This window comes from Punica granatum, chromosome 5 (genome assembly GCF_007655135.1).
Source record: "Punica granatum isolate Tunisia-2019 chromosome 5, ASM765513v2, whole genome shotgun sequence".
NCBI lineage: Eukaryota > Viridiplantae > Streptophyta > Magnoliopsida > Myrtales > Lythraceae > Punica > Punica granatum.
The window spans coordinates 14,697,997-14,719,451 of NC_045131.1; the positions used below are offsets into that span (position 1 = coordinate 14,697,997).

The 21,455-nt window shown below is 41.3% G+C and overlaps 3 protein-coding genes across 3 annotated transcripts; 2 read left to right on the forward strand and 1 right to left on the reverse strand.

The window, feature by feature from the left end:
* The first annotated feature begins 6,460 nt into the window (after positions 1-6,460).
* On the forward strand, positions 6,461-8,573 carry LOC116207319 (CBL-interacting serine/threonine-protein kinase 4-like). Its single transcript, XM_031540226.1, has 2 exons — positions 6,461-6,920; positions 7,040-8,573. The coding sequence occupies exons 1-2, from the start codon at positions 6,550-6,552 to the stop codon at positions 7,977-7,979; spliced, it is 1,311 nt and encodes a 436-aa protein (XP_031396086.1). The 5' UTR covers positions 6,461-6,549; the 3' UTR covers positions 7,980-8,573.
* A 130-nt stretch (positions 8,574-8,703) lies between these two features.
* LOC116207318 (pentatricopeptide repeat-containing protein At3g23020) lies at positions 8,704-11,529 on the reverse strand. The gene has a single exon (XM_031540225.1). The coding sequence runs from the start codon at positions 11,290-11,292 to the stop codon at positions 8,743-8,745; it is 2,550 nt and encodes an 849-aa protein (XP_031396085.1). The 5' UTR covers positions 11,293-11,529; the 3' UTR covers positions 8,704-8,742.
* Positions 11,530-14,195: 2,666 nt separating this feature from the next.
* On the forward strand, positions 14,196-20,160 carry LOC116207856 (serine/threonine receptor-like kinase NFP). The gene is made up of 2 exons (XM_031540972.1): positions 14,196-15,514; positions 19,129-20,160. Exons 1-2 carry the CDS (start codon positions 14,390-14,392, stop codon positions 19,864-19,866), a joined length of 1,863 nt encoding a protein of 620 aa, XP_031396832.1. The 5' UTR covers positions 14,196-14,389; the 3' UTR covers positions 19,867-20,160.
* The last annotated feature ends 1,295 nt before the right edge of the window (positions 20,161-21,455 follow it).

Genomic DNA, 21,455 nt, shown 5'->3' on the forward strand with positions numbered 1-21,455 from the left:
GAGCTCAGCAGAAGAAGCAGACTGGGCCGGCACAGGCCCAGTTGAGGCCGGGTTGGACGAAGCAACAGAGGAATCGGGCGGAGCGGATGGACCGAGCGGACTGGACGCAATTAAAGGCAATTGGGCCGAACGAGGCCCTGTTTCGGTCTGGACTGGAAGTGCGACTGGACTGGATTCCAAACGAGGCCCAGTTTCGAACTAGGCTGGCAGTGTAGCCGGACCTGATTCCATGATTTGGGTCGGAACTGAGTCAAATGGGCTGAATTGCTCCCCCTGAGCTGCCGGGCCCGAAGTATCCAGGAAAAGAAAACCAGTATTATTTGAGTTCGTGGGCTTGTCCTCGCTGAACGGAAATTCAGTCTCATAGAAGCGCACATCCCTTGAGACAAAAACTTTACGATTCTCCAAATCATAAATGCGCCAGCCTTTCTTCCCAAAAGGATATCCAATAAGACACATTTTCTGGAACGTGGTCCAAATTTATCCTTGAAACGAGGACTATAATGTGCATAACAAAGACAACCAAGAATGCGAATGTGCTCATAATCCGGTTTCTTATGAAAGAGTAGCTCAAATGGTGTCTTGCCTGATAAGATGCTCGAAGGCGTGAGATTAATGAGGTGGGCTACGGCAGAGATACACTCCCCCCAAAAATCAATGGGAAGAGAGGCTTGGAACATTAAAGCCCGAGCTACATTAAGAATGTGACGGTGCTTGCGTTCGACTCGCCCGTTCTGTTGAGGCGTATCTATGCATGAAGTTTGATGAATGATCCCATTGTCGAAAAAATAATCCTGAAGGACTCGGCTCATGAATTCCGATCCATTGTCACTTCACACCGTTTTCTGTTGGGAATTGGTGTATGCCCTAGATGCAATCTATCATCAGTTCTGTAATATGACATGTATTTCATTATATTACGAGGCATATCTGTTATTGTGTAGATTGCGCTAAATATGATTTTACACAATAATGTCCTTGGAATAGTAGGTTCAATAGGCATCAAGTGTGACTTGATTGTGAGATCCTATAATTACTGAAAATTATTCCTAAATGTCCATAGTCAAAGTATTATCGTTAATTAGGACAACGATAATACGGTTAGACTAGTGTAAGTGTTGATTGATGACCAAATCTCATAGGTCATGGATATGGAGATATCAAATCACACCACATGTATACATTAAGAGTAATGTGTATAGGACTGATCCGCCATGAGATTGCTACATGGGTTGTTACGTGACTGTCATTAGCATATCTCAAAGTGACTATAGTGTAATGGTCCTTTGACTTGAGGTCACCATAGATTCCTACATGTAATGTCATATACTTTGATACTGTCAAACGCCACTGTAACAGGATGGTTATAAAGACAGTTATTGGGTATACCACAGAGCATGGAGAGGAATGTGAGTGATCAAGATAGAATTTGTCCCTCCTACGAAACGGGAGCGATATCTCACGGCCACTTGGTGGTTAAGTCTAAAAGTGTATGCATACCCAAATGAGTCGATATAGCGATATCGAGCTCATTTGTTCTGATAGACTTACCCAGTAAACCAAGAAAGAGAGATATTGAGCCATACAAGGATGTCATCGACCATGCCTTGGGCTCAATAGAGATATAGAGGACAATGGATTATATTACACGGTAATGTAGGTCACGAGGTTCGTCGAGAAATTGACTTTCCGATTACTTGAGTAACAGTGATGCATTGCTAGATGCCGCTCACTGTTTGTAATATTAAAATAGAGATTTTGATATTACTATCAACGTAATTGGGAACCTACAGGGTCACACACTACGACTAAATTGACGAGATATTTTGAAACAAATAAAATCGTCTAATAGAGATTAGATGATTTAAGGTGCGACCGATTAATCAGATATTTAATGAGATTAAATATGCCGATTAATTAGACTCGATTTATTAACTTCAATAGCCAAATAATAATAATAATAATAATATACATAAATATATATATATGCTTGTATGTGTCTGTGCACGCATGCAAATATATATATATATATGCACATGTATATGGCTATATGTGTGTATGTATATAAGATGCTATTTGGGACATTTAATTGATTTGTCCCACATCGGTCAGGGAGTTGAAATTCTCCCCTCCAAGCCATTATATATATGGCTGTGTATTGAGATGCAAAAGTATAAGATGATATGCACGTATATATATGATATACATGTATGTATATAAATGGGATTATTGAGTTGAATTGTTCAACTCATTAGGACCAATTAAGTTCAATAATTTCGGGTGTCGCATCAGTATTTCTTTCGAGTGTTGGTCGCTAGCACCGCCGATCTCGAAGACTCGTCGACAAAGTCGGTGTGGATACCGGTAGAGGCGTCACGCGTGGGACGCTTGGTCGACAGTTTTAAAATTCCAGGTACGCTTTTATTTACTCTTATTCTTCTAGTAGGTCTTGGAATTAGTTTCACGGGTAGGAAATTTTGAATTTCTGTTCCTTTTTCGCTTCCGTTGGCCCCGTGGAACTAGCATTTTCACCGTTCGATCAAATTGATTCCTAACCAACTTGCAGAAATTGATCAAGAAACCTTGTGCCTCTGACTTATCCCTCAAAAGATAAACCCACACACCACGGCTAAAATCATCCACAATCGACAAGAAATAACGCGCATCAGTAATGGAAGAGACCTTATAAGGTCCCCATATATCACAATGTACCAATTGAAATGGAAAAGAGGCTTTATTTGAGCTTATTGGAAAACTGGAGCGTGTCTGTTTTGCCCGACAACATATGTCACAAGGCTTATGATTGTCTGAATGATGCATAAAGATAGAATAATTCTTAAACTGAACCCGGTAAGACGGATGTCCCAAACACTTGTGCCAAATATCTTTTGTATCTGCTTTCATTGCCTGTGTTCTCTGAGATGATGGAGACACTCGTCGTAGAAGCCAGACCCCCCCGTGAAGTTCACTCACTCCAATCATACTCCCCGAGGTGCGGTCCTGAATGAAACATAGGCCAAAGATGTAGTGTACACTACAATTGAGTTCTCGAGATAATTGGGCCACAGACAATAAATTGCAATTAAAATCCAGCACGTAGAGAACATTGTGTAGAACCAAATTAGTCCCAAAAGAGACTTTTCCAATAAAAGTGGCTCTCGTTGTACCATTCGGGACATGAATAATTGGACCATCATGAATAGGAATAATATCAAAAAGGTTATCCAAACTGCCAGTCATATGTCGCGAAGCTCCTGAATCAATGATCCAATCAATTTTTGAAGTAATTGGCACAAAATTCTCACCACTTAGCCGATTTATCTCACCGTCATCACGTGAGACCATCGACAGGAGTTGTTGTAATTGACCCTCCGAGAGATGGGCTAATTTGCTGAGGTCTACCAATTGATCGCCATGGGCCTGGGCCTGGGCCTGGGCCTGGGCCGCCATATGTCCTGCCGAACCGGATGGAAAAGAGAGTTGGGCTGCTTGATTGGGCCGCCACTGCCTACGAGACGTTTGGGCCGGACGCGCCTGAGGAGACCCGCCCATATGAAAGTTACCGGATTGCCCCGAATTGGAGGATCCGAACCCGTACCCTGCATTACCTTTCTGCGCAGGAACAGAGGAGGATGAACCTCCTGTTTTACCTTCATACCGAGACTGACCCGACGAAAATCCCTTCGAGCTTCGTTGATTCGACTGATCGGAGTGCGGATATCCATGAAGCTGGTAGCATGTCGCTCGATGATGCCCATTCCTTCCACAGAAATCACAAAAAGGTCTTCCCCGAGGCTTGAAATCGCATCTGTTAGAGCCGACGAAATTAGGGTTTGTACCCCCAAATTCATTCGCGATTTTGGCCATGAAACCGAGTGCTTCTGAGCTGGAGTCCCTGTTTTGAGTGATTAATCGTTGCGTCTCGTCGTGTGCGGCCATGGAGTGCGCTCGATTGACGGTCGGGAGGGGATCTATACTCAGAATTTGGGATCGAATCTAGAGAAATCGGGATTAAGCCCGATGAGGAATTGGTGAACCCTCTCCTTCTCCTTATGGGCAGCGAGCTAAGCCCCAGCATCACAGCTGCACACTGGTAAGTTGAGGTATAAATCTAATTCGTCCCAAAGAGATTTCAACTTCGAATAGTACTCAGAAACCGATTTCTTTTCTTGTCTGAGCAAGCATATTTCGGTCTTGAGCTGATGGATTCTTGTTTCGTTTCCTTGCGAGAAACGCTCCTTGAGGTCATCCCACAATACTATAACATTCTTTGCCCCGGCTACAGAGCTCTGCAAATCTTCATCCAAATGGTTAAAAATTCAAGAGACAAGCATAGAATTGCACGTTATCCATTGTTCATGGTGAGGTTCTCCCTCTGCTGGCTGCTTTACTTTCCCTTCGATGAATCCAAGCTTATTTTTAGCCTGGAGTGCAGTCTGCATTGCCTGTGACCACATGTTGTAATTTCTGCCATTAAGCTTGCAGGAAATTAACTGAGTTCCGGGTCCATCCGAGGAAGAGAAGAGATACGCCGGAGGTATGACATTACTGCTTTCTGTCCCTTTCGACATTTTGATAGATTAAGAGAAGAAAAGACTGACTGATGACGCTCAGTTCTTAAACTGGCAGGATAGAAGCTCGACTTAGAATCTGGTCGGCAAATTGAAGCTTGACTGATTCCCTTACGATCAACTCTCTGATACCATGTAAAGAAGATAGGAATTGGGCTGAAAAGCTTGCTATTGTCATTCAATTGATCGGTATGTATACAACTCAGACCTAATCAATAAAAGGAAAATAAGAACTATGACTAAAATAGGCTATGCTAAATATGTACAAAAATCTGTAGGAAAAACTTTCCATAATAGTCTCATTCTTAATACACACTAATTAAAGAAAGGGTTAATTTACAATAATGACAACTTTACTCTCATTTTTACAGATAAAAAATGAAGCTTATTAAAAATTGAAATGTGTATTTTCAAAATAGTTTTATTAATAGCCACTTTTTAGTTTTCGTAAAGTTTTTCTTAAGAAAAATATATTTTTATAAAATTTAACAAATTCAAAAATACAAATTGAGAAAATTACACGGGGGGGAGATGATCGAAGAGGGAGCTGGGACAGCATTGGGGACGTTCGACGTCAGCCATCACCATCTGAATTTATCGATTTGTCCTAAGAGAGAGATGAAGGACAAAGTTCTAGTGATATGGGGGCCTGATACCAGCCATCACAACCCCAATATGGTTGCGGGCAATTCTTAGCTGCATTACTACTCTTTTACCTCTCCCTTCATTAATTTGTGTATTTTTCTTTTTATTATAGTATTAGTTCTCGAATATTATTTCATTTTAATTTTTTTTGAAATTATTACAAAAAATCAGAAACTAGACTAAAAAGGAAAAACTTAATGGAAAATGCACAGTTGTTATAAACAAAACTATTTTGAAAGATTCATTACTTTATTTTTAATAAGATTCTTTATTTTTTTATATTTAGAAAAGAGAGTAAAGTTGAGATTTTTCTAAAAATTAATCTTGGTATATCAAACTACCATAGGAAAAAAACGTGGTTTGATTTAAGCCGTTAGGCGTTTGTTTCCATTAAGTAAAGTTTTGCGTTCGAGTCTTGTAAATAGAAAAAATTTATGATGTGAGAGTTTTACCCATTAGTTGGCCAACTAGGCTCAACTGAATTAGTCGGGTCCGTTGACTTCTAGATACCATGGTGCACATCGAAAATAACTAATATAAAAAAAATAAAGCAAAGAGGTGGAATGCATGCACTTTTATGATTAATAAATAAACAAAAGAGTGTTACCCAAAAAAAAAGAGAAAAACAAATGATGGAACCATAAAGAAGTATGAGAGTGAATTCTTAAGGGAAAATGGGTTTTAAAGAAGATATATAAGGAGAAATTTATTACAAAATTAATACTAAATCTAGTCTATTAAATTTTATTACGGATTTGAAGAATGAAAATTTTGAATGTAAAAAAAAAAGAACATAAATAACATTTGAAGCAAATGAAATCAATGAAATACTTTGCCTTTTTTAGTTACCTCTAAGGTTTCTTGAGTTAAACTCTGTTATGATACTTTTTCAAATCGTTCAAGTAATTCAACTATACGAGATTCATCACATTAATAAGAATTATTTTCTAGTATCTCCGGCGAGATTTGAACCCAATAATCTTTTCTTTACTACTTATAAAAAGTATGACTCTTGTCAGTTAAAAAATAAAAATTAAGGGGGTCATTGACTCATCATAATATGTAAATTCCCCTGGAAGAATCAAGAAAATGCATTATTGCCCCGTCAGCCTGGAACCGGAAGTAGAAGAAGGAGACAACGCCAGGGGCATTTCCGTAATAACAAAATATTTATACCTCAGAAGATTCGAATATTGACAGTACAGACAAAACATAACAGCCACACGGTCACACCAGCCCGCCCCGCCGGCTATATAAACCACGCGACCCCCTGCGTGAGAAGGAGCTCGTCCCGTGCTTCATTCGTCGCCGCCTCCTCCTCCGCCGTGAGCCCATGGACCCGGGGGCACCGCCGACGCCGTCCCAACAAGCAGCCGCCCCCCCGGCCGCATCCCCGACGACCCTTCTGGGCAGGTACCAGCTAGGACGGGTGTTGGGCCGGGGCAGCTTCGCCAAGGTCTACCAGGCGTGCTCCGTCGCCGACAGCTCCCCCGTCGCGATCAAGATCATCGACAAGAAGAGCAAGTCCCTCAACGCCGTCACGGAGGCGCAGGTGCTGAGGGAGGTCTCCGCCATGCGCCTACTCCAGTCCCACCCCAACATCCTCAAGATCCACGAGGTCATGGCCACCCGCTCCAAGATCTACCTCGTCATGGAGCTCGCCCCCGGCGGCGAGCTCTTCTCCAAGCTCACCCGCCGCGGCAGGTTCGTCCCCACCCCGGATTCCCGATTCAGTCCCCCAATTTACCCCTTTGAGCTTTCAGTTCTCTTGCGATCGAGCGAAATGGAAATCCTGATTTGAATTCGTTTTCCTTGGACTGAAGGTTCACCGAGCCCGCCACGCGCCGCCTGTTCCGGCAGCTCATCTCGGCCCTCATCTTCTGCCACGAGAACGGCGTGGCCCACCGCGACATCAAGCCCCAGAACCTGCTCCTCGACGGGGAGGGTAACCTCAAAGTCTCCGACTTCGGCCTGTCTGCCCTCCCCGAGCAGGTACGCGGTGATGGCCTCCTCCACACCGCCTGTGGGACGCCTGCCTTCACCGCCCCTGAGGTCGTGGCCCGGCGCGGCTACAGTGGCCCCAAGGCTGACGCCTGGTCGTGCGGAGTCATCCTCTACATGCTCCTCTGCGGCTCCCTGCCCTTTGACGACAACAACCTCGTCTCCATGTACAAGAAGATCGCCAGGCGGGATTACCAGTTCCCCAATTGGGTATCGAAGCCAGCGAGATACGTGATCAATCAGCTGCTCCACCCAAATCCAACCTCGAGGATGAGCCTGGAGGCTCTCCTCGAAACTGCCTGGTTCAAGAAATCGTCTGTCCTGTCAAAGTCTCAGAGCGACGGCAGCTTGTATGAAATGGCAGCCCTTTCCAAGGACTATGACTTTGGGTCCGTGTCGAGCGTGAATGCGTTCGATATCATATCTCTATCCGCAGGGCTTAATCTCTCAGGATTGTTTGAGACGAGCAATAAGCAAAGCAAGAGGTTCACTTCGACCGCTCCATTTGAGGATATCAGAGACACAGTCAGGGAAGTCGGAGGGAGGTTAGGATATGCAGTGGAGAAGATGAAGGGTGGGAGTTTGGTTCTAAGGAAAGGCGGATCGGTTCTGATTGTCGAAGTGTGGGAGATCGCTCAGTCGCTTATGCTGGTGGAGGTGAAGGTGGGAGATGGAGGAGCGGACTTTGGAGAGCATCACTGGGGAGAGTGGAGGGCTGGGCTCGAAGAGCTTGTTCTTTCATGGCAGACCGACGATGTCTGAATCAGGCCAGGCAATTTTTGGTCCGCGAGACTGGCAATGGAATGTAATGCTGTTGACTCACGCCTCATTTGGAAGGAAAGAATGGAATTGCTGCATAAAACTCGGTTGTCCGTCTCTATGTTCATTTGTGTCAAATGGGGCTATTCATCATAAAGGATGGTTCTTCCTCTTCTAGTCAGATCCCAACTGATCACTGGGTATGAGCCGCTGTGCCCTCAATGACGATAACGGTATCAAGACTGTACGACCCTTTTCTATGTTGTAGGTAGTGAAACTGGAGCAAGCATGAGCGGGTGGATATGGGTGTGCTTCCTGGCTAGCTGCATCCGACGGGTAGGTGAGATTTGGCTTGGGACTGAGCTGCTGTTAAATTTTTTATTTTTTTTTCAGTAGAAAGAGCTGCTGTTAATTTTAGGCTGATGGGATCTATCGAAAGTCTGAAGTTTGTAGTTGAAGTAGTTTTGATGAAACACCGGTAGATCTTTGTATATGTAATTTGTTCGATTGATTTGGTTTGATTTGATCCTGCAGTTTGTTGTTGTAAATGATGATTATGTGCAGCTCTCTGCCTTGAAAGCACAGATATCGAATCAATCACAATGTCTGATCATTTTCCGCAATAAGACACTCATTTGGTTGTATATTTGTAGCCCATGCAATGCCTAATTTCTGTTTTGCTTCTTCTTTGCCTTGAACATCTCATTCTGAAATTGTAAATTCGACCTACATCAACAAAATTCATTCAAATATATTACAGAACTAATTACACATCATACGAAGAATTATCCACTTCAACTACAGCTGAGAGTGCCGATAGCCACGCTCGAATACCACCTTGTGGGTCCCTCTTCGCCTCGACTTCTAGCTTTCCAATTGCCTCCCTCGAAACTCCACACTTCATCAGCACAGCTCCTAGTGATTTATATGTACAGTCATCGGGCCGGATCTCAGCCTCAATCATCTCCTGAAATGTCCCAGCCGCGTCCCTGATCCTCCCATCCATGACATAAAGCCCGAGCACGTTATTATAACTCAGCAGTCCAGTCAACATTTCTAACTCCCTCATATGCTTGGCAATCCTAAGGGCTTGCTCTATCCTCCTGAGTCTCTTGTACATGCAGAGCATCATTGCAAATGTGAATTCGTTTGCTTCCCTAGTTTGCCTCAACCGTTGGAAGATCTCCTCTGCATGCTCCACCATCAATCTCTCGCTGTAGAGGTCAATCATACAGTTGGAAGAATATAGATCAGGACCCGCCTCGGATAGCTCTAGCATTCTGTAAGTTTCTTCTGCTTCTTTCAGATACCCGACTTTGGTGTATAGCTTGATCAAGGAGTTGTATATTACAGAGTTTCCAGACAAGCCCGCTTCCTTCATTTTATCGACATAACTGAGAGCTTCCTTAATGCTCCCAGTATCAGCAAAAGCGTTTATTAAAACACCATAAACAATGATATCGGGCTTCACATTGTGACAAATCATCTCCCGGTACAGTTTCTCTGCCATTTCCACCTGTCCAAGCTTGACAAAACTCGAGATAAGAGCACAGTACGGGATGCAATCTCCTACCAAGCCTGCCTCCTGCATCTTCCTTAAGTAGGGCATGGCTTTAAGTGGCAAATCAGCACTAGCTAAGTTTTGTACTAGAGAACTATAGCTGCATTGGTCAGGAACTACTCCTTCACCAGGCATGCTGTCAAATATGGAGCAAGCTTTATCGTAACTACCTGCTATCCCATAAGCTTTGATCATCACATTGAACTCGAGCACTGAAAGCTTCTTCTGCTCTTGGCAGCAGAGAAAAGCCCTCTCAGCCTCTGTAACATGTCCTCTCTCCCCAAATGCATCAATATTGGCAGAATAGCACTCAGAGCTCATGCTTCCCGATAAGTGGAATCTCTGGAACCATGCCCATGACTTCCCGATCAACCCAGCTTCAATGTACATCCTAGTCAATGCGGATTGGGTGTACTCATCAATCTCCAATCCCTTCTCATCCATCTCAGCTATTAGTGCTTCAGCTTCATACACCATATGCCTTATCGAGTAAGCATACAGAAGGGTCCGATAGCTAACAGGGTCAGGCTCAAGGTGGGTCCCCTTCATTTTCTCAAAGTAGGACCTCGCTGTCTCGATATCGTCATTCTTTGCATGGAGAGAGATCAAAATGTTGTAAGTTCTAGTGTCAGGCAAGCACCAAAGCTGCTCCATCCTCTGCATCAGTGAGTCCACTTCTTTCAGCTGATTATTGTTGCCGTACATGTGGATCATTGTGTTGAAAGTCACTGTGGTCGGGGCAATCCCTTCTTCAATCATCCGATTGAAAGTCGAGGAGGCTTCTTGGACTCGCCCCGATTTCCCATATGTGTCGATCAACGTGTTATATGTGTATGAACTCAAATAAGGCTTTTCTTCCGAGCCGTTCACTCTGTTAGTCACAGAATCGCCTAAGGACCACTTCCTAAAGAAGTCCTCAGCCTTTCCAAACTCACCAGCCTTCTTGTACATCTGAACGACAATGCCCATTGTAACCTCGTCCGGCTCCATTCCTTGTTTGGTCATCTTTCCGAGCCAGACGAGGGCCGCCTCGGTTCGCCCACCTTTGCTGTAAACATCGATCAATGTACCATAAGTCGAATTGATTGGTTCTATCCCTCTTCTGCTCATCTCATCCCACAGCCTCTCCAAAAGCTGCCATTGCCCCGTCTTGCCCAAGACCCGGAGCATTATATTGTAATGAATCACGTTCAGCTCATAACATCCCTTCCTCTTGAACCACTCAAAGATCTCCAAGGCCCTCTCCCAACTCCTCTGCTCCTTCAAGATTATGCTCCTCTCCTTGTTGCTGAGCCGCTCCTCCCACGGTCTAAACGCCTCATCCAAGTCCTCGATCGTCTCCAGCGCCTCCAGTATTGCGGGCAAATAACCGCTGTAGCTCAGCCATTTCGTCGAACACTTGGCCTGCATCTTCGCAGCCTTTCCCTTCCCATTCAAACGCACTCCCCCCTTCCCTCCATTTTTAATTCTACCACCAAAATCAGCATTACTCCTCTGCTTCTCTGCCGGGTCCGTCCCCGTCTTTCGTTTATCTACCCCGAAATCATCGGCACCACCATTTCTCCTATTGCGGCTCTGCTTGGGGAACCCATTAAAGTTCCGACCTTCTCTGTCAGGAATTTCAAGAACTCTGCGTCCCCTTTGTCTTTCAGCTGTTTCCGTCGGGGTGACAGACACTCCTAAGCTGGGTGATGTTTTCGTCGACGACCCCAGAACGGGGAAGCATTTGGCATCAAACTGAAGCTTCACGAACATGCTCTCCCTTCCTCCTAGTTTCAAGAACTTTCGCGCGTCAACTCCCCAGAGAAGTTAGAGGGTGATGAGTGCAGAAGCATCATAGAAGACAAAGAATTGATGCCAATCAGCAAAGGGAGCAGAGCTCAGAAGAAAAGAGGAGGGAGGAGCTCCTCCTGGTTCGGTTCGGTTTGGTGTTCTTCGGCTCCTGATTTCCTGAGATCAGTTTGTCGTGCGTGTCGTCAGTTTCTTCGACGTTCTTTCATGTTGATTTTGGCATTTGGGCTCGGCCCAACGTGTTGGGCCTATTCTTCGTCGAGAAGATTGGATCCAGCTTAGGTTAGGAATTCGCTCCATATATGGAAGTATTCAATTCCATGCATTTATTGGGAAGGGAAGTAATCTCAAATCTCTCGGAATTGCGATAGTAATATTTTTTACCATTTTGCTCACGGAAAAATATTTCTCAAAAAAAGGAAGATGAAAACAGTTGTATGGCTTATGCATCAAGTTCGAGTCACAGAAAGAGGAAACAAAGCCACCTCAAATTCGATGGCCCATACACGCAGAGGAAACACAAGTAATTTGCTCTCCCGATTCCTCAAGCCCACAAGCTCTGTTCCACCTCTTTTGATATCATCACTGTCAAATTCATCTGAGTCCATCGAGCAACTGAGACGCCGGGGACCATCTTCCCGGGGGTGGTGACTAATCGGGGAGCCCCACCCCCTTCTTCGATCACTAGAAGAGAGAAAGACGCGAGAGATAGGACAGAGACGGGAGTGAGAGAAAAATGATAGAGAGAGATTTTTTTAAAAAAAAATTGTAGACAACAACTTATTTTATTTTAGTATTTTTTTAAAATTTTATATTATTTTTTGAAATTTCATTTAATTTTTCTTAATTTTTATTGTTATTAATTTATTAGTGATGTGCCACACGCTATGAGTGGTACAACGCGGCAAATGTAATAATATATTGAGAACGTGGATTGCTAGGGTGGTGGTGGGGGAGAGACAGAGAGAGAGAGAGAGGCGAGAGCAGTGATAAGAGAGAGAGAGTCTTAATAAAAGGATAATTTTAACCCCAATTAATTCTTAATAAGTTTTTAAGAATAAAATTGAAGGGCATATTGGTATTTTCATGCAGTTCGTAACTGTGAGGGGCATCAAGTTCTCATCATATATAGTAGTATAGATATGGTAGAATGGATATAAAACAAATAATTATAGAAATGGTGGTCCGCACAAAAAAATTTTAAAAAGGTGAAATGATTAGTTAATTATTATTTTTTTTGGCCCAGACAGCTTTTTGCCCTTTTCGTAATTTGTTGCATCATTTTCTTGGTAAGATTCAAGGTTCTCGCGCTTACTGTCTAAGAGTAATCTCAATCGGACATTGAACCTTTTACATTATTTTAGACGTAATTCAAAACCATAAATATATGAACCAATGTAAACTAATTTCTTCCTTTGCAAATTATGTCTTACATAGTTAATATTAAAATATGGTATGATGCATTCCCAATATCTTAAAAATCTTGATTGCCATCATGTCTTATTCATATATTCTTTTATTTGAACGAAATTGCGGGAGATTTTGCTTTCGTAATTCTGAAAAATAAAATATTAAACGTTATTCTCATTCTCAATAAGTGTGCTTTTCGCTACTGAAACTTATAATCTCCTCCTTATGAGGTTAAAACTGCTTATCACTTACCACAATTTGTTGATAATTATGGTATTCTTTTATTTTGATATTCTTTTCATCACAACATACTCACCCGTACAATAAAACTCAATTCCCTATTACCAATGTGAGTTAATTCAAGCAGTTTGACACTTATTTTTCTTAAACAAACTCTCGAGTTTGAATCTTATGGATGAAGAAAATTCATGCTGGAAGAGTTTTATCCCTTAGTGGATTGACCGGGTTCAACTGAATTAGTAGAGGCTCAATTGAACTTTCTTATACCATGATTCTGACTAGAGGGGAAAAAAAAACTCAATCACCTATTTGTATTCCCCTTTTTTCTTGCGATATTCTTTTATTATTATATTCTTTTCATCGGAACGTACTCACTCATTTAATAAATCTCAATCTCCTATGTGTATTTCTCTCCTTTTTTTATTGATTTATTTTTTAGTAGAGCTTCCCTTTTTTATTTTTTTCCGCTTTTACTTAAGTACTTGTATAATTTTTTTTCATTAATTAGAAAACATATAAATCGATTGTCTTTCAACCTAATTTTACTATTTTTTCATATACATGGACATCGATATTGTATATAGATCCTAAAATTGGGGGTACAATGCTGAGTGCATGCTATAGCAAAACAAACTTCAATGAGTAAGTAATAAGGATTGGTTTAGATAATTTGGTTCATTTTCTTCTCGAATAAAGCTTTCAATTTGAGTCTTATAAATAGAGAGAATTCATAATTAGAAGAATTTTATCCTTTGATAAATTGATTTGTTCAAAATTTAAATTAATTGGAACTTTTGATCTTTGAAATACCTTCACTTTTTCTACAGCTGGAGAAGAGTAGTGGAAGCTTCCTTCTTGCTTGATTGAGGCTGCACAATGCGACAGCAATGGAGACGGTTTGAATTTTAAAACACTTCACTGCCCGTTGTGGTCAAGCAAAAGGACAAGAAAATCCAGATGGGGCAGATGTGAAGGGACTGGCTTGCCCATTCATGACACCATATAATCCACCATCTATCGCTTATTCATCATCCTCACGAGTCATGACTAGTGCTTCCTCAATCATCGTATGCCGGGTTGTGCCGTATGCTGGGGGGGCTTGAGATCCACGGTAAAGTGAATCGTATAAATTCTTAACTGTAATTGATTATACGATCGGATATCTTATTAAAAAATATATCATCAATCACCCACTCAAGACGGTAAAGAGATGGTGCATCCCGATCCATAGTTGACCGAGACTTTGACAATAAGAATCCCTTCCAACTTCACTTTCTCGAATTTCTTCTTCCATCACCTGACAAGTCAACAGATTCAATCAAAACCCTACAAACACAATCCTAATCCATCTATAAATCCACTGAATTTTCCATGAAACCAAAACATGAGCAATTCTCAAGGCTAGACAAAGATGAAGGAAACCCTTCTTTCCCTCCTCTGTCTCCTGGCCTTCATCGTCCTTGACCTCCCCGACCCAGCACGGGCCCAACCCAACACGACCGGCAACACTTGCGACGTGAACCAGACTGCTTACCCATGCCAGACATACGCCTTCTACCGGGCAGCGGCCCCGGACCGGCTGGACCTGGCCTCGATCGGGGACCTCTTCGAGGTGAGCCGGCTCATGATAGCCGAGCCGAGCAACATCTCCTTCCCGAACGCCTCTCTGGTCCCGAACCAGCCCCTCTTCGTTCCACTCACGTGCTCCTGCAATCCGCCCCCAGCCAACAACACTTACAACATCACTAGCATCTCCTACGCCAACATCTCCTACACCATCGAGTCGGGCGACACGTTCTACGACGTCTCGACCAGGCGCTTCGAGAACCTCACGACGTTCCAGTCGGTCGAGGCTGTGAACCCGACCCTCGTCCCGACCAACCTCACCATCGGCGTCGACGCGATCTTCCCAATCTTCTGCAAGTGCCCGGACGCGAACACGTCCAGTATCCGGCCCAACTACCTCGTCTCGTACGTGCTCCAGCCCTCAGACAACATATCCACCGTGGCGTCCCTATTCAACGTCTCCTCGCAGTCGATAACGGACCTCAACGGGAACAACCCCCAGCCATTCGACACCATCTTCGTGCCCGTCTCCCAGCTCCCGAACGTCACCCAGCCCACAACGTTTCCCGCCCCGCCCAGCCAGAAAACAGAGAGGAAAGGGGTCATAATCGGACTCTCGATCGGGGTGGGGGTCCTTGGGATCCTGCTGATTCTGTTGATCGGGCTGTGGTTCTGCTGCGGATATCGGGTTTCCGAGAAGAAGGATTACGAGGGAGACAAGGAGGAGATCAGGAAGGATAAGTGGCAGCAGGGGAAGGGAGAGGCGGAGGTGAGTTTAATGGCGGATGTGTCGGACTGCTTGGACAAGTACAGAGTGTTCAAGATGGAGGAGCTGAGGGAGGCCACCGAAGGGTTCAGCCCGCGGTACTTGATTCAGGGCTCGGTCTACCGAGGCGTCGTCGATGGCGAGGTCTTCGCGATCAAGAAGATGACCTGGAACGCCAGCGAGGAGCTCAAAATCTTGCAGAAGGTACGCTCGTCTAAACTTGATCTTTACATACCGACCGCTAGAATACTTTGGTGCTTTTACTGTGAAGTTTTGCATCTAACTATATTCTAACCGGACCCCTTTCACCCGTCTATGTTTGAGTATCATGATATGCGCCGATGGTTTATAAGGTTGATCGGGTCCACGTTACGCACCTTAAGCAATCGTAACATTAGTTTTGGTCTCACTCTGTACACTGGAAGCCAGTAAAAGTTGCCCAATTAATCTTCCGATAGCCTTATGTGCGACTCAGTGGGCAAGTTTGACCGACTTTTATTCGTGTTTGTGCACAATAAAGTCAAAGCATGAGCTCCATTGGAAAAATTCAAAAAGTGTCAGCGGTTCAGTGGCAAAACTTGAAGTAGCAAAGACATAGTTTTGTGATCAATCTTATTGGTTATAGTGATTCGACATTATTTCTCTTAAGCAACACTTTGGATTTCAGTTATTGTGAATGTAAAAAATTCACACTGAAAAAAATTTACCACTTAATGAGCCAATTCGACTCAACTGAATTAATTGAGATCGGACTTTCGAATATCAGATTAACGAAAAATGACATAGTTTTGTATTTGTCTAGTTCCGTTCATTTCATGTAACTCCAGTTAATAAAAGAGGTACGTATAGTCCCACATATATATCGAACCTAAAATCTCATAGTTATTAGGTAAAGACGTGCGTTACTGCGCTACGCTATTTTTCTTTTTTGTATTTCTCATTTCTTAACTCTAATAAGTATATAAGCCTTCTTTATAAATCGAATATTTTCAATAATACATTAATATTATAAGTTTTTTTTTAAAACGCACTGAAAATATTAGGAGAAATATTGAAATTACGGGTTTTAATAGAATTTAGCATTTTCGTTCCCTATGCTTGCCTGTTTGGTGTCTTCGACATAAGGTGGGAGAGGATCATTCTTATGCTATTCATTTGTTTGGGATTACTTTTAGGACAGGACTAACTGACTAAGTAGTTATTGGGGATAAGAAAATTCACCAAAATTGGTGGAAATATGAAATGAAAAAAATAAATTCCTAATTGGCAGCGGATCCTTATTAAGTAATAAAATTCTCCCAATTGGCAAATTTTTATTTTCTTCCATTCCTTTCCTCTAATTTTTTTCCTTATATGTTTCTCCAATCCTCGAATTTTTATTTTCTTCCACTTCTGGATTTTTATTTATCTGTTTTCTTTCTAACATTCAAAAAGCATCTATTTTATATGTAACATGCTGAATTTTCAATCCATCAATCTTCTGCATAATTTGAGTTAACGATTCCAACTATTATTGTATAATAAATATTTTTTAATACAATATTACATTTTGTCACTAAATATTATTATTAATTCCTTTAATTGCATTATTCATCTCGTGTACAGATTCTTGTTCTCTTATACCTTTTGTTTTACTATGCAAATTTTTGCACCACAGTTTTCGTTGATTTTTCCGTATCAAACCGTAATGTTATATTTTAATTTTTCAACATCATAAATAAATTTAAGAATAACAGTAATTATAAGGAAACGAAATTAGAAATTCTCCTACTTCGTAGTCAATGATTCTTAAACAGTATATAAATTATTCATGGGTTAATATCCTATATATCCTTATTCTTGCTCCATCCGAATTAAAATTCGGGTTGTCAAACATAGACTTAATTGATCCGAACGGCCAACGGGGGACATCTCTCAAAGTGTCCGGTATAAAAATGAAATTGTATTCGCTGTCTTGATTAGCTCTTTTGATAAAGTTTTGCAATTGAAAACAGAATTAAAGCTTCGTTCTTATAGGCTTCTCATTAATTAAGGCGACACGGTCAGTATATATATATATATATATATATTTAATATGACTCATGATATCCAAAAGCTCAATTGGATCCCGATTTATCCAGTTGGTCGGCCCACTAAGGGATAAAACTTTTTCAACGTGGATTTTCTGCATTCACAAGAATTTGAATCGGAAACATTATTTAAGCAGAACAAGCGTCGAGTTGCTTGAATGAACTTAGGTTGGTGTTGAGTAGAATTTTTTGCATCGCATGTAATTTAATTGGCCAGCCGCTCCATAGATTTTCCTGAAATTTGGACCGTCTAAAAATCAATGATAGGGATGCATCCTACGACTTCGTCAAAATTATTTGCCTCTCAAAAAATATATAAAGGTATTTCATCTTCGAATGTACGTAGAGGATGATCGCGGATATATTGACTGATCCGACAATCGGCATTGATTGGGTTCAAATGATAGGACATTTTTACATATGTATATATCAACCAATAATTTAATCGATCCCCTGCTAACGTCGTGGATTGTCTATATAATATATGTCTCTTCATTATTCTATTTCGTTTTTTTCTTTTTTACTCCATCATATGTCGATAATAATATGAATTCAAACTACATATTTTTTAGATATATAGATATATACTTGGGAAGATATATATTAAATAGTACTTAATTAGCATACCTTTCATAATCAAAGTGCGATTAATAAGCAGGCCTTTCATAATCAAAGTGCCTAATGGATTATCATATTTTAATTTATTTGGGTAATTAAATTTTAATCATGGAATTATCGGTCAATTGTTTGCAATACTCTATCTAACGAACAATATGGTGCAAGATATAATAAAGGAGTGGGCAAGGTGAAGTTGTGGAGTCACCTGTCAAAACCATTAATTAGGTCTGCTTTTTGATAATTTGTCACTAAATGTAATTTGTTAACAGAAGAAACAAATTTTTAAAAAATATCATCATTCACAATCTATCATTCACTATTTTTATTTTGAGAAAAAAAGTATAGTATTGTCAGTATCCCTATTTTAAAATAGGACACCAACATGTCCCATTTAGAGGATGCCGATACCCGGTAAATTTATGGAGCACTTTCTTTCCAAATAACTAAAAAATGTATAGAGCAGTGACAAACGTCTTTATCTGATAATCAAGAGATTCTATATTCGATAATTTTTACCTGACTACTTGTAGCCTTGTAAAAAAAGAAAATTGAATATGGATTTCGTTCTGGAAACTAATTGAAATTATTTTTTTTCGGTTATGAAATAGGCTCATAAGCCTAGTGTAATGAAATAGAAATCGTAATATTTAATAAAGAGGCACGAATAGTCTACTACGAATATTGAATATGAAACTTTTTGTCGACAGACGAGAGAACTTGCGTTACTGCGCTACATTCTTTTTGATAATTGAAAATATCATTATAGTTGGAGGAGTGTCTGAGTCCTATTTATAAGCAAGGGGTATCCGTGTAACTTACCTCAGAAAGAAATTGAACATGAGGAAATTCTGGCACTAGTGTTTTTATTTTTTAAAACATTGATAGCTAAATAGAAACTGCTTACTCGTCCATGTAATGCTTGCCAATCTTTTTTTTTTAACCTAATTACAAATATATACCTTTTTGGCTGATGAATAGTTACAAATAATCGTGTGCTAGACATTTTTTCCAGATCAGTAATCTAAAAAGATGTTTTCTCTTAAATTTCTCCATAAGAAATTAAATAATGTAGAGGCTTTCCAACTCTTAGCTTCTCAAATGATGTATCCAATAATTTTCTCTTCTATGAAGGTGAATCATGGCAATCTGGTGAGGTTAGAGGGATTTTGCATCGACCCGGAAGACGCAAATTGCTATCTCATTTACGAGTTCGTGGAGAATGGATCTCTCCACTCATGGCTTCACGAGAACAAGGGCGAGAAACTCAACTGGAAGATGCGTCTCCGCATTGGTATCGACGTGGCCAACGGGCTCCAGTACATTCATGAGCACACGAGGCCACAGGTCGTGCACAAGGACATAAAGAGCAGCAACATCCTCCTGGACTCCAGTATGAGGGCCAAGATCGCCAATTTCGGGCTTGCCAAATCGGGCTGCAATGCAATCACAATGCACATTGTGGGCACCCAAGGATACATCGCCCCGGAATATCTCTCGGATGGGGTCGTGTCCACCAGAATGGATGTGTTCTCCTTCGGGGTGGTCCTGCTGGAGCTCATATCAGGGAAGGAGGCGATCGACGAGGATGGCAGAGTGATGTGGGCGAGTGCAGTAGAGAAGTTTGAAGGAGTGAGAGAGGACCAGAAGCTGAGGAAGGTGAGGGATTGGGTGGACAAGACTTTGGTTGCAGATACGATCTCGGCGGAGAGCGTGGTGAGCGTGTTGAACGTCGCCATTGGCTGCTTGAACAAGGATCCTTCCAAGAGGCCGAGCATGGTGGATATCGTGTATGCCCTGTCCAAGAGCGATGATGTTTTCTGCGATACCTCCGAGGACGGATTGTCCCCTCAGCCCTTGTCAGCAAGGTAGATGGCGAACTACCATTTCCAGATTTCTTTGAGGCTAGATAGCTCTTCGTGTGCACTATCTGTACATGTCGAATAAGGTCCTTTATAGGCATCAGGACATTCCCAAAGTTTTAAAGAAAGTATAACGCTATCGAAAAATACGTTCAAGAATCTACTATGAGGGAAACCCATACGATTGTACGAGTAGAAGAGTTTTGAGTGAATAAATTTCCTGTTAATTTTCCGTTCTCGATTTTGTACAGTGCTTCTTCACGTAAGATTTTGTGCTTATAACTTGAATGCAACTCTTATTTAATCCTCTAATAGTGTGTCCAGACTTGTTCTCTTCCCACATTATCGGAAATGTCGCTTTTAGCTACACGTTCTTTCCAATGCTTTACGAAGTGTTGTTTAAGGTAATGTGACACGGTCCTAAGCTAATGTGCTCGAAGTATCGGCAGGTTTTGATAGAATGGTTCTATTGGATTTTTAAATATCAAAAAAACATGGTAGATATTGATCGAATTATGAACATGCCATGCCGTGATGCACGTACAAAACTTGCTATCAAGCCCAATGGGCATTCCCAGTCCCAATTTCTTGTTACAAGAAAAGACAGGCGGCAAAGTGCCACTACTAAAATACAAGCAACTAGCGAGAGACTTAGCGAGGGATCCAATCCCTCGCTATTCCATAAAAATTTAAAAAAATTATCAACATTAGAGAGGGATCGGCCCTCGCTAAATTAAAAAAATAAAAATAAATGGTCAACTTTTGACCGTTAGCTGGATATGCCCTCTTGCCCGACATTATCTGTCCCCTCCCTCTCTCCTTCTCCGTTGCTGCCCCCGATCGATCTCCGGCCCTCCCTCTAGCGCATGTGCTGCCTCTGTCGTGGCTCTAATCCTCCGCTTCTCTCTTTGTCGACATTGAATTAGCTGTAATGCAATTATTATAATTTTAAAATATTAAATAGAATTTAATAATACAATTTATGGAATAATGTATTTTTTTAATAGTAAATTCATATATATAATGATTTATAGTTATTTAAATTATTAAGGGATTTTGATGTATTTTACTGAAAACAAATTTATGAATCAATTTTATAATTTTTTTATGCACATGAAAAAATAATCATATTTTACTTTCAAATTTTCTGACGAGAATTCTCATTACAAATATTTGAAAAATAATTAACAAATTAAACTTATAATATTGTAGGTTCGTGGATTGCATCTGGGAGCATTCTCCAATATTGGGCTTATGATGAGGTTGATGTATGCTTGAATTTCGATACATATGTTAATGCAAAGCGAATGCTGATTGTCGATGACCCTAGGTTAGTCGCCTTTATGAATTAAATAATTGTGGAGAAGGATGATAGGCTTTGGGGAAGGGTTGCAGCCTTCCCATTGTGGATTTGGTTATTCCCTGTTGATTGTTGCAAAGTAATAAGGATACCATCATTCCTAAATTGATGCACATTTTTTTTGTTTTCGTTTTATAGCCATATATGTTCTCAAATTATATATGTTGGTAATTTTTGTTTATAGATGAATATTCCACGAGATTGTATGTGGAAGTATGATAGGCCTCAGCCTAATAGAA

Excerpts from the sequence above, each read along its gene's own strand:
- LOC116207319 (XM_031540226.1), top strand. The coding sequence starts at position 6,550 with ATGGACCCGGGGGCACCGCCGACGCCGTCCCAACAAGCAGCCGCCCCC. Across the intron at positions 6,921-7,039 it reads AAGCTCACCCGCCGCGGCAG|GTTCACCGAGCCCGCCACGC; the intron begins GTTCGTCCCCAC and ends CTTGGACTGAAG.
- LOC116207318 (XM_031540225.1), bottom strand. The coding sequence starts at position 11,292 with ATGTTCGTGAAGCTTCAGTTTGATGCCAAATGCTTCCCCGTTCTGGGG.
- LOC116207856 (XM_031540972.1), top strand. The coding sequence starts at position 14,390 with ATGAAGGAAACCCTTCTTTCCCTCCTCTGTCTCCTGGCCTTCATCGTC. Across the intron at positions 15,515-19,128 it reads AGCTCAAAATCTTGCAGAAG|GTGAATCATGGCAATCTGGT; the intron begins GTACGCTCGTCT and ends TCTTCTATGAAG.